The 14,756-nt window shown below is 46.1% G+C and overlaps 1 protein-coding gene across 19 annotated transcripts in view; it reads left to right on the top strand.

Annotated features, from left to right (window-relative positions):
- Window positions 1-8,728: 8,728 nt before the first annotated feature.
- Window positions 8,729-14,756, top strand: part of Rbfox2 (RNA binding fox-1 homolog 2) — a 234,156-nt gene continuing 228,128 nt past the window's right edge. For 2 of the 19 annotated variants that reach the window (XM_031348195.1, XM_031348177.1), the window contains exon 1: window positions 8,729-9,433. In XM_031348195.1, coding sequence (XP_031204055.1) covers window positions 9,254-9,433 — 180 coding nt within the window. In that variant the 5' untranslated portion in view covers window positions 8,729-9,253. The remainder of the gene's footprint in view (window positions 9,434-14,756) is intronic. The other 17 variants (XM_031348141.1, XM_031348170.1, XM_031348119.1 and 14 more) reach the window with 12 other exon arrangements.

Below are 14,756 nucleotides of genomic sequence, written 5' to 3'. Positions count from 1 at the left end.
CTTAAGAACTTGTATCAAAAACACACAAAAGCCAGATATGGGCTGTGCACAAGTTCACAATTAATAATCCCACCACTTGTGGATATAGGAACAGACAAGCACATTTGGCAAGGTCTGGGTGGGGCCTGGTAGCATACTTGAGGTGCAGAATGAGTTTGAGGCAAGCCTGGTCTTTGTAGCAAGTTTTAGGCCAACAAAAGTTATATAGTGATATGATTGTGTCTCATTAAAAAACCAACAAACAAAACAACAAAAACCCAGTAGACTGTGTTTGAGGAATTGAAGTCAAGATTGACCTCTGACCTCCACACATTTTCTTTTTTTTCTTCTTCTTCTTCTTTTTTTTTTTTTTTTTTTTTTTTTTGAGACAGAGTGTCTCTGTATAGCCCTGGCTGTCTTGGAACTCACTCTGTAGACCAGGCTGGCCTTGAATTCAGAAATCTGCCTGTCTCTGCCTCCCAAGTGCTGGGATTAAAGGTGTGTGCCACCACCGCCCAGCTGACCTCCACACTTTCATGCACACACTCCCCTATACTTGCCCATACTACACACACAAAGACAGGGCTGCACTGGAAGGGACAGACATGGAGTAAAGGGACAGGAGTGCCTTTGTCATTTGTTATTCCATGTGACCTTGAACAGGCCATTTCATCTCTCTCCAGGTCTCTATTTCTTCATTTATGAAATGTGACAGAAGGCTGCCGACTTCATGGATCTTTTGTGAGAATTAAAATCGAGAAGAAAAAGGCAAACAAAACCAAGCACAAAACAAGTTCAGGGCTGCTATCCACGAGGGGCTTGGTAAATATCCGAGTTTCCCTGCCCTTCCCTTCTGAGGTCATTGCCAGCATTGAAACCCCGTAATTCTCTCCAGGAAGGACGGTCCGTAAGGCTATGTATAGCTGTGCCTGGAAAATGGAATAAAATAAGGCTTTCCTCCATTCTGTGAGGAAGCAATAAAAACCTAGGGCCAGGCACAAATCAGACAATGAAAACAGGACTTAAGAGCAGGGTAGGGCAGGGGGCAGGGTGAGGGCGGAGGCTGCACTAAATGAAAGACAACAGCTCAATACCCTGCTATCATCCTGCATCAAACTACAGAAATAGAAACCAGACAAACACATTATGTGAAGGGCGAAAGGGTTGGCAAGGTCCTGGCCTATAGGAAAAACCCAGGTTCAATAATGCCACAAGCCCAGAGGACTTAGGGGAGCAAGGTCAGCGTCAATAGCAGGGCTTGTGTTCGAATGGCTGCTCTTACAGTTCTAATGAGGCTTAAGCATCTCTTGGCCTTTTTCCCCCCTCTGAACTCAGTTTCTCATTAGACTCTGTATCTGCTCTGGGATCTGCCAGGCACATGAGGGGAGTTGCTTTCACTTCCCCTAGCTTCTGAATTACCAAGGGTATTCTCTGCCTTGCCTTTTTAAAAAACAAAACAAAACAAAACAAAACAAAAAACAAAAGCTTTGGCTTATAAAGCAGTTTCTTCTATTTATATGTACAGAGTCCCTTCTAGTCTCTGATTAGAAAGATAGTCAGTTATGGGGATAGGATGGGCTAGGCTCCGAGAACTCTGTTTAAAGGGGTATACTGTTGGGGCTGCAGTCTAGGGGCACCTGCTCTGCTGGGGGTCTCCATTTGTTCTTGTGGAGCGGGCAAGAATCTTAGACCTGACTGGGAGTGGCATGTGGAAAGCCTGAGTGGCAACTATTAGCCTGAAAGGGGATGTGGCTTAGCTTGTGGGTTCAAGCAGTAGCACCAAAGGTCTGTGGAGTTTGGTAGTGTGATACTCACTGAGCTTGTCTGTATTTGTACATATATGTACATATATATTTTTCCCCTTCCCTTCTCCTTCTTGCTTGCCCCCCTCCGCTGCCCCCCCACTTGTTCTGGGCCCCCTTGCTCCAGACCCCCCTTTTAATATCTTTTTTAAAAAAGATTTATTTTATTTATTTTTATGTGTATGAGTACACTGTAGCTGTACAGATGGCCATGAGCTATCATGTGTGTGGCTGCTGTTGAATTCAGGACCTCTGTCGGCCCTGCTCGCTCCGCCCTGCTCGCTCCGGCGGCATAATTTACTGCAGCTGTCTTCAGACACACCAGAAGAGGGCGTCAGATCTCATTACGGGTGGTTGTGAGCTACCATGTGGTTGCTGGGATCCGAACTCAGGACCTTTGGAAGAGCAGTCAGTGCTCTTACCAGCTGAGCCATTTCGCCAGCCCATTAATATCTTAATCATTGTGGAAAGTTCCATTTTTTTCGTGGCAACCTCACGAAACCTACATCTTGTGTCCCTGCTAGGTCCCAGGGACACAGGAAACAAGAAGGGACAAAGTTGAGGGACACAGGAAAGGAAAAGGGACCAAGTCAAGCCCCAATGCTCTCTAGTAGCTTATAAAGAGACAGCGCAGCCCGTGAACGACTGTTGATAACAGAGGCACTGGGTTAACTGGTTTGGGCTTGTCTTTCCCTAAGATCTTTGATCTCCTAGGCGCCTTGTAAATAGCCTTGTGCATGGTGCTCTTGTCCCCTGCTTCCAGATAAGAAGGCTACTTTGCCTCTCATAGTCTTTGTTTATTTGAAGACCACCGCCATTGCTCCAGAGCCAAACTGATAGCGTCTGATTTCCTGTGGAGGAAAGGCAGGCCCAGGAATTTACTTCTCTGGAAACCATCGCCGGGAGCTAGCAGGGTGGCTAAGTGAGTTAAGGTCCTTGTCTTCAAGTCTGATAACCTGAGTCTGGTCCCTTGGGGCTACCCACAGGCTGGGGAAACCAAAACCAAAACCAAAAAACAAAACAAAACAAAACAAAAAGAACAAAAACCCAACACACACACAGCCACACACACACACACACACACACACACACACACACACACTGAAGATATAAGTGTAAGAAACAAAGCAAAAACAGAACAGCAACAAAACCCACCCATAGCCTGGAAAACTGGTCATCCTTAAAGACCCAGGTTAAAGGTAGCATTCTGGATGAAAGCTCTTCTGTCTTCCAGCCGGGAGCAGCTCCCTCTGCAGCCCTCTTGGTCTGGACACAGGCAATCATCATGTTAATAAGGACGAGAGCTGTAGCGACTCTGGTAGACAAGGGTCTTCAGGACCACATGCTCGCCAAGTATTCTGTGAGCCAGGTGTCATGCTCACTGCTTTACATGCATTATTTAATGCTCAAAAGAACCCCAGGAGAGACACTACCTTTATCCTTTATAGATTGTATCAGTTAGGACTTGAGTTGGGGCTGGCTGCATGTTGAAACCTATCCACAGTGGCTTAGTCAACTGGGAGCTTCCTTTTCTCAAATAACAATGAATTACAGGTAGATGGGCTTGTGTGGATCTGGTGGTTCTCCAAATACCACTCTTACAATGTAGCCTCTTTGTCCTCAGAGGGTGCACTAGATAATAAAATAAGTACCAGAACAAGTACGGCACTTGATATTAGCAGGAAGGCCAAAGGTATTAAATATATTTATTAACTATATTAGTATATTGTTAATATTAATTAAATTAAATTAACTGAATTAATAATTTGATATTAATATTAAATATATTAAATATAATAAAAATGTTATCCCCCCTATACATACATATGTGTTTGGTATGTGAGCATTTATATGTATGAATATGTGTGTGTGTGTGTGTGTGTGTGTGTGTGTGTGTAGGCTTGAGAGCGTTCTTCAGTCACTCCACACCTCATTTGGTAAGAGTTCATTGACTAGGCTCATCCATGTGACTCTTGTCTTTGCCTCAGCAGTGCGGGAATTACTGATGGACTGTCATGTTCAGATCTGAATTCTTGTCCTTAAGCTACTGCAGCGGGTACTTTACCCATGGAGCCATTCCCCCATCTTGAAAACATTCTTCAATGTTATTTTCTTCTATTCTATTGCATGCTTTGTTTTGTGACTTTTCCTGGGTGATGTGGATAAATGTGTATTCCCCTCAGATAGCACATCAATGATAGAGCAAAGAAACAATTTCACCCAGGTCTAGCTTGTGGGCCAGCAAGTTTATAAGTTTATAAGGGCGAGTTATAGCAGTGTGGATGAGGAGTTAGCGTCAGCAACACAAAGGCAGATGCATCAAAGAAAATCTCCTTCTAGCATGAGTGATGACTCACAAAAACTGCATCCCTGGGGTTCACAGCGGGGTTTATAAGCTGTTCCACACTGGTCAGTTTATCTCCAGAGCTCCTACTGCTTATATAGCTTTGGAGGACGGGGCATTGGGAATCCTTTTTAGTTTCGGGAACTTCCTGAGACCCGGAAGTTGTTTGTTTCTTGATTTTGATCCTCTAGGATAAAATGTTTACATCAGGAGACTGTTACACAATGTATCTATTTCCAGACAAGTAGCTTCAGATTGTAAGAAACTCGGAAAGAGCCGTCTTTTTTGCAGTTACAGCTGTGTTTGATGGCTATGTTGACATGCTCACTGGCCCCTACCAGCCTCCTTCTTCTCCTCTTTCTCCTCTTCTTAGGTTTATTTCCATTTTATTCATATAGGTGTTTTTGCCTGCATACACTTCTGTGCACCATGTATGTGTATTGTCCTACGAGGTCAGAAAAGGGTTTTGGATCCCCTGAACTTAGAGTGACAGTTGTGAGCTGCCACGTGAGTGCTGAAGATGAACCGTGGGTCCTCTGCAAGAGCAGCCAGTGATGTTAACTTCTGAGCTAGCGTCTCTCCTGCTCCTTCTGGTCTTTTTTTGTTCCATAAATGCTTTATGTCTGTTTACAAAGCATAGTCCTGTTTCTCTTTGTTTCAATCATCCAAACACTCCTGCACTACACAGCTCTACTTTCCAGGGCCTCTGGTACTACCCAGATAGCTGTAATTTGATTGACAAGCAGCTCTGTTCCCCAAATCTTCTTTCTCAAGGATCTGACATCATTTAGATGACAGAAATTTCAGCAAAGCAGGTAGGGAGGGGATAATTGTTCAAAAGATACCAGTTTAGCAAGAAAAGACTATAAAAAAAAAACCAAACCCTCAACTATTTATGTGCTTAGGTTTGAAAAAAAAAGTTATTGTTGTTCTATAGGTCAGCCCCAGAGACACTGGATTTTCTTTCAAGCTATCATGGTTGGGTGGACAGGATCAGGCTCCATCTGTTCATTGTAAGATACTGCCAGTAGGAGACCCCTGACTTAGGGAGGCTCTAGCTCTGCACGTGGAGCTGGTAGGCAGGTGGGCTCCCACTTTGCTGCTGCAACAATAATAGAAAGAAATGTCTGGGTTTCCATTCCCAGGCCCATGTTCTCCTGGCCAGTAGCTTACTGGCACTGTATAAATTAGATGACAAATAATTACTGCCTATTAAGGAGTTACTAAGTTAGGCATTCTGTCAAGTGCTTTTGTTTAATGCTCAGAAAAAAACACTATAACTATTATTATTGTCATCCTACAAAGGAGGAATGTAAGGCTTAGTAAAAATGAGTAATTGGCTTAACATTAGTGGCTACACCCCTGGGTGACTTGTGAGGTTTGCCCACCCCACCTGAATCTTACGTAGCCACATCCAAGCTACCTTATATATCAACTTCAATAATAATGATTAACCCTTCTCTTTCCCTGGACCTCTGAAGGCAAGATGGGTTACGGAGACTCTTCTGGAGTCGGCCTGTGAAATCTCAGCCAGTGAGATTTCAGCCAGGCTTCTCACTCTTGCTGTGTGTGCTCAAACTGCCACAATCAGATCCAGAAATACTGGCTAAGCACGAGCCAGCAATAGTTTTGTCAGTACAGAAAGGATGTAGGTTTATTAGGTTGGACTATATGCCCTTTCTTGAATGGATTATTCAAGACTATCTACCCAATAAAAGAGATCATGATAGCTTGTTGCACATAAAACACTTAAAAACCTTAAAACAATAGTGTACTGGCTGGTTTTGTGCGTCAACTTGACACAAGCTAGATTTATCGCAGAGAGGAGCCTCCCTTGAGGAAATGCCTCCATGAGATCCAGCTGTAAGGCATTTTATCAATTAGTAATCAAGCGGGGAGGGCCCAGTCCATTGTGGGTGGTGCCATCCCTGGGCTGGTAGTCCTGGGTTCTATAAGAAAGCAAGCTGAGCAAGTTAGGGGAAGCAAGCCAGGAAGCAGCATTCCTCCATGGCCTCACATTAGCCCCTGCCTCCAAGTTCCTGCCCTGTGTGAGTTCCTGTTCTGACTTCCTTTGGTGATGAACAGCAATGTGGAAGTGTAAGCTGAATAAACCCTATCCTTCTACAACTAGCTTCTTGGTCATGATGTTTTGTCCAGGAATCAAAACCCTGACTAAGACAAATAGTGATGATGGCAGTTTTTGATTCTGATAAGAACATTTATTTGGTCACTCTGACTTACAAAGTGAATAAAGTCATGATGACTTGAGCCAGTGGGATGGCTCAGTGGGTAAAGGTGCTTTCTGTGAAATCTTGATGACCTGAATTTGATCCCAGGAACCCACAGTGGAAGAAAAGAACCAAGTTCTGAAGGTCGCCTCCTGACCGCCACATGTGTACTGTGGCGTGTAGATGCCTACATTCGCAAGCCTACCTACACATAGGCCTTTGAGCAAACACACACAAATACAGAAATAAAAAAAAATTAAAACTCACAATGGCAACAATGTTAGTAACTAATACCTGCTTAGACAGGCCATCCTCCTCCTGTTGGTCAGTCTTTCTGTCTCTAGGATAAAGCACCTCAGAAAGCGATGTAAGAGAGGAAGGGTTTGTCTTAACTCGTGATTTCAAGTCAAGGTTACTCCGTGGCTCCAGGGTCTGAGTGAGGGAGGCGAGGAAAGATTAGCACCGCAGCAAGGATTATGTGGTGGGGCAAACTCACCTCTAGGTAGACTGGAAGTGGCAGATGGAGGAAGAGACTGGGGACTAGAGAGACACTTTCAGACCAAGCCCCTAGCAGCCCACTTCCTCCCATCTGTTCTCACCTTCCAGTTTTTTTACCACCCCCCAATCATGAATCAGTTGATGCACTAATCCACTGCACAGGTCATGGGGCTCAGCAATTAGGTTCTCAGGATCCAAACACTTGCCCTAAGTCTGTCAGCTGTTTCTGTAGGAGCCTTTGGGGGACTTTTTCGATTCAAGTTCTAACATGATCAAAGTTCTTAATGCTGATAACTCATTTGATCTTCATAATAATTATTTTTAAAATAGTATTATCATGCTAATTTTAGGTGTCGAAGCTAAGCTGAGGGACAAGAGCCGTTAATTAACTTCCTTCCATAAAGTGTCAAGACTTGTAAATGGCTAAGCTATTGCAGCCTACAAACACACAAATACTTAGTAGGAAAACTCAGCTTCAAGCCAAGTTGTGCGTTCTTTTCCAACTAGCCCGAAAGCCCTTATATGCCCTCTCTGAAGGAACTCTTAACCTCCCGTGGTCCAGCATCCCACAGGCAGCAATGGTATGGCTTCACTGGGGTTGGTCTGGCTCCGAAGCAGAGATCTTCATCCCTCCATCCATTTTTAGGTGCTTAACTCAAGTTCAAAGGCCAAGTCGTAGACTGGTTGCAAGTAACCTTAGAAATCACCTGACCTGGGGTTTCTCAATCTCTGAACTATTGGCATCTGGTTTGGACAAGTCTCTCTTGGAGGGATTGTTCTATGCATCCTAGAGTTCTGAATGACATTCTCAGCTCCTATTCACTAGATGCCAGTACAGCTTCTATTTGTGAAGAACAAAATTTACTACATGACAATATGGAAGTGGGAGATACTGCAGTTGAGATCCAAAGAGTAAAACTAACTTGTTTAAAGTAGCAAGAGTAAGGCTAGAAGCTAGGTTATTGCACAACATCCCTTTACAGGTCACAGTATGGAACTCTGAGAGGCAGAAGCAGTTTCTATTTACAACCAGGCAGAGAAAACCTACTGGGCAGACTTAACTGCATACAGCTGATAAGCTCTGAAGGGCTACTCAGGCAGCAAGGAGTAAAAACAAGAGATTTCCATCTTGTCTGGTCACGTATTTCTGCTTCAGGACTTGAAAAAAATTCAGATTTATCTATTGGATTAAAACCGTGTTTTCTCCTGTCAGGCTCAAAATGGTTCCATAAATGCATTGGGTAAACGGTAAAACTCTTGAAAACACCATGCATTATTGATTGATTGATTGATTGATTGATTGAGACAGGGTTTTTCTGTGTAGCCCTGGCTGTCCTGGAACTCACTATGTAGACCAGGCTGGCTTCGAACTAGTCCTGTCTTCGAGATAGTCCTGTCTCTGCCTCCTGATTCCTAGGACTAAAGGTGCGCATGCGCCACTGTGCCTGGCAACATCAGGAATTCTTGACATCATCAGAGATGCAATTATTCGCTTCCTAGCAAAATTTCTCAGAAAAGTTTATATGGGAGCCATCATTCCTGGACTTCCCAGTTCTTGGGCTGGAGAGGAAGCAGGCAAAGGGACCTTCCTCTCGCAGAGAGCTCCCCACCTCTGCTTCCCTAAATCCCAGGAAGCCATAGGAGAGTGGTCAGGTCATCCCTTCGCACTAGTGCTGCTCACCCGTACTCCGGCCCTTCAGGCTCCGCCCTCCGGCCACCGCCTTAAAAGGGGCGGACCCCTCTCTCTCCACGCCACCCAGGGTATCCCGGAGATTCCCGAGCTTCTCCGATCCCTTCCCGGCCTCCCGCGGGCGGCCCGCGCGGAGGCGGCGGAGATTGCCGAGGGGCGTAGCCACGCCCCCTCACCACAGCCTCCTCTCGCGCGGGCGGCCTGAGTCCCACACATCCAGGTTCCTCCCTCCTTCTCTCCTTTCTCTCTCCCCGCCTTCCCGGCGCTGCCACTGTGGCGGGACGGAGGATCCCGACCAGTCAGCTCGCTGCGGCCTCGCGCTCCTCCTCCTCCCAAATAAACAGCCCTCCCCGAGCCGGGAGCCCAGGCCGTCCCCTTCCTCGCACAGCCGGCGAGTGGTGAGGGAGCGCGGGACTGAAGGACCAAGGGACGGAGGGATCGGCGCACGCGCAGGCGAGCGGGCGAGCGGCCGGCGCGAAGCCGGAGCAGGAGCCGGGGTCGGAGCCGGGGCCGAAGCCGGAGCCATAACCTGAGTCGGAGCGGTCGCGAAGCCGAAGCCGAAGCGGGGCTCCGGACCGACGCGCACGCACACACGCACGCGGGGGGCGGGGCCGGCGCGCGCCCGCCTGTCGCGACTGTCGGCACCGAGGCCCAGGGGGAGGTGGCCTGTCGCGGCTCGCCCGGCTCCCGGTGGCGAAGGGGGCGCGGGCGGATGGCGGAAGGCGGCCAGGCGCAGCAGCAGCCGCCTCAGCTCGGGCCCGGCGCTGCCGCCCGGGGCATGAAGCGGGAGTCGGAGGTGGAGCTGCCGGTGCCCGGAGCGGGGGCAGACGGACCCGAGCCCGGCCTGAGCAAGCGGCCACGCACGGAGGAGGCGGCCGACGGCGGGATGCAGGTGACCGCGCGGGACGGGCGCCCGCCGGGTTACGGAGGGCCGCGGCGGGCTCGGGCCTCCGGGCGCCGGGTGGGCCTGGCTGGAGAGTGGGCTTGGGGCCCGGTGCAGGGGCTAGGCTCCTAAGGGGCCCCGGAGGCAGCGCGGGGGAGTGGGATTTTTTTTTTCCCTTTTGGAGTTGGGGGTTGAACAGGACCGGAATGCAGTCCGTGTCTTAAGCCCGTCCTCAGTTTCTTAAGAAGTTGAGGTATCTTGGGTCTGTTTGTCCAGAGGAGAGCAGTGGGGTCGAGCCGAGAGCGAGGGAAGCTGGTGGGAAAGCTCCCGAGAAGAAGGGCGCCTTTTGGTTTACCCTGGGCACACACTGGGATGAGGAAAGGGGGAGCGGCATGTGGAGGAGAGACTGAAAAGCCAGCCAACTCCTGGAGAGAGAGCCCGAAAGGGGATGTGGCTTAGCTTGTGGGTTCAATCAGTTACTCGAGCAGTCATGAAGAAGTCCGCGGAGTTTGGCATTGGGATGCTCTCAGTCTCAGTTTCGTGCAGCATGTTATGAAGTCTGGAGAGAGACACCGGGCATGTCCCTCCTGTGCTTTATCCATTGCATCCGACATTCGTAGGACGCGGAGTAGCTCCTTAGTATCCTGAGGTAGAAAAGAAAATTTATAGGGCTGTTAGGAGACTGGTTTCGGAGTTGTGGCCTCAAGGGTAAGCTTGACTGATGAGCGTAGGAAATGGCAAAGATATTTATACTGGCGCTTACTACTTAGTTTGAAGAAGGTAACACATCCTTATAGACTTTAGGATTTGTTCTCTGTTTAGAAAATATTGGCTACGAAACGGAGAGGCTCACAGCAGCAACGGGATGCTTTCTAATTCATTTAGAACCATAGAATGTTAGAGATGGAAGGGACCAGAGACATCATCATCTTTTCCACCAGGAGTTCTCAGTCTACTGCACTTGGAAGAGTTATGCAGAATGGCTTTTGTGCACTTTTGGTGAAGTCAATACTTTGTATCTTTTTTTTTTTGGTGGTGGCAGTGAAGGGTGTGTTCAAGTTTCAGCATGTTTTAAACAGCCTCATTTTTATAGATGGGGAGTTAGAAGTCCAGAGAAAACTAGTGACTTGCCTAAAGCCACCCAGTTAGCTGGTGCTAATTCCTATTCCTGTGCTCTCTCCATTACACCACTCTTGGAAATCTCTGCAGTACTGAGAGACTTTCGGTGCTCTGCCTTGACTTTCTGTGGCAGGGAAGGAGCTGTACTTAAAAGTACATGGCATGTTTACTGTGTGCCTCTTGTCTCCTTCGCAGAATCCACCCTGTTACCTCTGGTGATTTGGGCAAAAGGGACTTCCTGGGTGTTTATTTTTGAATCCTTTTATTTGCTGGCTTTTATTTCCCTTAGAAGTCTGTCAGGCAGAGGGATCGTTAGGTCAATCTGAAAAGCCGTAGAAGAAAATGGGGAGACCTAGTGGGTTAGCACTGAATGGTAAAGAGGGACCAGTGGATAGAGATGCTGGTGAGTGTGTTCATTTGGAGTGTGCACACATCTGTGTGCCTCCTCCCCCCACCCCATGTCAACCTTAGTTATATCGTGTTCTCATTGCTTTCCCTCTCTTCTGCCTGGGGCCTATTATTTGCTGACTGCCTTCACATTGGCTAAGGATAGTGGTACTTGGAAGTGGAGTAGTGCATAGGGACCTTGGGATGTGCAGAGGAAGGAGAGAATTAGGTCCTTTAGGTGCAATTAGATAACTTAGAACTATCCCATGGAGAATTATTTTACTCTGTATATTTGTGGGTAGTCTTTACATTTTCCTTTATATATTCGTAGGATTTTACTTTCTGAGACATGGTCTTATTTGTAGCCCAGGTTGGTCTGAACTCCCGGTAGTAGCTGAGGATTACCTTGAACTCTTGGACTCCTGATTTCCCTGTTTCTTCCTTCCCAGTAGATTTCTGAGATTGCAGACATGGACCACCATTCCCAGCTCATTACTGAAGGTCTCTTACTCCATGTCATGCAGGTGTTAGCACCATCAACTATTGTATCATCCTGGGGAAAACCTGTATTTGGAGTCCTCTTGTTTTCAGAAAAAGTATTTGTATAAAATAATTTTTAGGTTGCCTTCTTAGAAATGTAAGCCAAAAGTTCCCTTTGCATGTGACCTGGGCAGGGGGGACAAGTGAATGAAAAGTTAAACAGTAAAACCTGCAGGTGTTTGATACTTATTTAAGTAATGCTTATCAAGCAGCTGTGATACTCTGAGGCTACAGTTTTTTTTTTGAAATCTCTCTGTTTAGTCCTGGCTGTCTTAGAGCTTGTTATATAGACCAGGGTAGCTTTGAACTCTCAGAGCCCTGCCTCTGCTTCTGGTGGTGGGTACGCACTGTATAACCTTACGGGATCTGTAAAGAAACCCTACTTTTATTGGATATTATTCTATGGAAAGAGACAAATCAGCAGTTTTTGGTAGCATGTGAGAAAACTAAGCTGGGAAAGGGCTAGAGAAGCTTAGAGAAGGCTCAGGAAGTTTTCTCTGTAGGTGACCTTTGAAGTGAAGATGTGGCTCTTCTAGAGGGTTCAGGGAAGGAGATTCAGGCAGGTAGCTTGGTGTGCTGACCCAGAGGCCAGGGCAGCTGGGTCAGAAGATGCAGGCATGGGTCTTCTCAGGAGATAACAGCAGAGAGTTAGAAGGGCCTGGAGGCTTGACAGAGCTAGCTTATCTTCATATAGGCTTTTTATGGATTAGTCTTAAAACGTGCATTTTTTTCTCTCATCTCTGAAGATGGCTGGGGTTTTTCTGGAGTCGTAGCTTGGTTCTTTAAGACTTCCCTGCCAAGATAATTGGCACTAGTTAGACCAGCTATGCCCGCTGGTATATTTATTTGTACTTAGGCTTCATCTTTTATTGTCATTAGAGGCTTTATTGTGCCTACTTCCTTAGATACTAGGCTTCCACAAAGAGGAAAGTGTATTTCCTTTATTTTTCATAATACCTGGGTTTATAATGAATATTCAATGTCTGTTAAATTGAAGTTGAAATTTACCACTTACAAAAAATGTAGGGATTAAATTAGTCATGAGATTCTTGAGTGAAGGAAGCATCACAGAATTACTTAGTACCTTAAGAGTGCAAAGGATTAAATTTTTTTTGTTTTTTTTTTGTTTTTGTTTTGTTTTGTTTTGTTTTTCGAGACAGGGTTTCTCTGTGTAGCCCTGACTGTCCTGGAACTTACTCTGTAGAACAGGCTAGCCTCGAACTCAAAAACCCACTACCCTCTGCCTCACAGGTGCTGGGATTAAAGGCGAGCGCCACCACTGCCCGGCTGATTATTATTATTATTATTTTTAACAGAATGCAGTAGTTGACTGATTTAATTTCCCAAGACTATTTACTAAATGGAACTATGACCCTAAATTAGGTTCCAAGGCTGAGTCTTGGTTGGGCCACTAAGCTTTTGGACATCATTACTTCCAAAATTGAGTCCTGGAGCTCCAGAAAGTGAAGATGTGGTTCTTCTAGAGGGTTGTGTTGTAAGCCTTAGGTCCAGAAGGAACTTGGGGGAGGGAGGACTTAGTGCTTTTTAGAACAGTACACATAAGCCTCATGAGGGGAGAATAGTCTGGGGAGAGGAGAGAGGTAGAGAGACCTGGACCGTGGAGTCAGAGGGAAGTAGGGTTGAGAATTGTAGCTGTTAAAAATGGAGCTTGGAAATAGTTACTGCACTTGTGGAAAACTTAAGTGAATTAGCAGAGCATCTCACTCCATCATAGCTGAGACATATGACGTGGAGGGTCTACCAGACCCTCTGAGGGGTACTTCCTGTCAGTCAGCCTTTCTAGTGTTTGCAGACAATGGCATTATCAAAAATTGTGTTCTTATGTAACTTTCTAGGAATTTGGCTGCTGTGTAAGTAAGATGAGTCTTAATTATTACTTAGAACTTTCAGTAAAAGTCTTTATGGCAGTGAAAAGTTGATATGTGGTGATTTTGCGGCTAAGTAAGTGCTTCTGACCATAGTCATCAGTCTAGAGTAGCTAAGTGAGTTCAGCAGTGTGAACAAGTATGTACATGTACGTGTGTGTTAGTATGTGTGTGAACATACACATGCTGGAGAATGAGCTTGGGGCCTCGTGTGAGCTACATCGATAGTCTGAGAGTTGTGTTGTTTGCTTTGGTTTTGTTTCCAGTACTGGAGATTCAAACCCTTGAGCATACTAGGTAAGCATTCTACCATTGAGATGTATTCCCAGCCCTATTTTTTACTCTGTTCTTTGAGATAGTATCTTACTACTTTGCCTGGGCTGGCCTTGAACTTCACTGTGGCCCAGGCAGGCCTGGTGTCTTGTCAGCCTCATAGATCATAGCCATCAGGTGTAGCTCACTTTTTAGTGACTCTAGTAGTAGGGAAGTCTCAGGAAAGGGATTCTAGGTATCCTGTGGGATTCGGTCTCTATCTTCCTGTCTGCTCACTTTTGGGTTGATTTCCTTCTAGGTAGGTATTTGGACCCTCATTTGGGTTTTTGGTTCTGAAGCTGGGCATTGTGCTACTTTCAGTAAAGTTCCTCAATAATATGCTTCCTTTACAGGTAATTTCATGGGCAGTATCTTGCTTAAATGACTTCAACCTGATTTCTAGTTGCCTTAGTTTTCTCAGGCTTCCGTAGCCAAATGCCACGGACTGGTGGCTAAATAGCAGGAATTTATATCTCACATCTGTGAAAGTCCAAGATGGAGCCAGAATGTTTGAGACCTGGTGAGGGTCTGCTTCTTTGCTTGCAGATAATACCCTCTGGCTGTCTGCCGAGATGGCTGTTGCATCAAGGGTGGAGAAAGTGAGGGCTGTGTAATCATTCTATCTCAGCGGCCCCACCCTCACAACCTCATCAAATCCTCATACTTTCCAAAGACTCCATCTCCAAATGCTGTCACATTGGAAGCTACAATGTCCACTGATTTTTGTTTTGTTTTGTTTTTTAGGATAGGGTTTCTCTATGTAGCCCTGGCTGTCCTGGAGCTCACTCTGCCTGCTGACAGGCAGGCATGCGGAGTGCTGGGATTAAAGCCATGCCACCATTGTCTGCCACATCCACTGAATTTTGGGAGGACATTTTTAAGTAGAGAAAACTGAGGCATAGAAAAAAAAATCACAGAATTTAAAATGAAATTTATTTTAATATGTGACATGGAAACCCATAAATGTAAACCTGGGGATGTATTTGACTTACATGTAGAATTAGAATTATTCTTCTGGGCGGCTCTGGCTGAGGGGACTGTGCCTTAGCTCTCTCTCTTCTTGTAACCATTTAGTGATTCTTTTTTTT

Source organism: Mastomys coucha, unplaced genomic scaffold, assembly GCF_008632895.1.
Source record: "Mastomys coucha isolate ucsf_1 unplaced genomic scaffold, UCSF_Mcou_1 pScaffold11, whole genome shotgun sequence".
NCBI lineage: Eukaryota > Metazoa > Chordata > Mammalia > Rodentia > Muridae > Mastomys > Mastomys coucha.
This window is presented reverse-complemented; position numbering and strand designations above follow the sequence as displayed.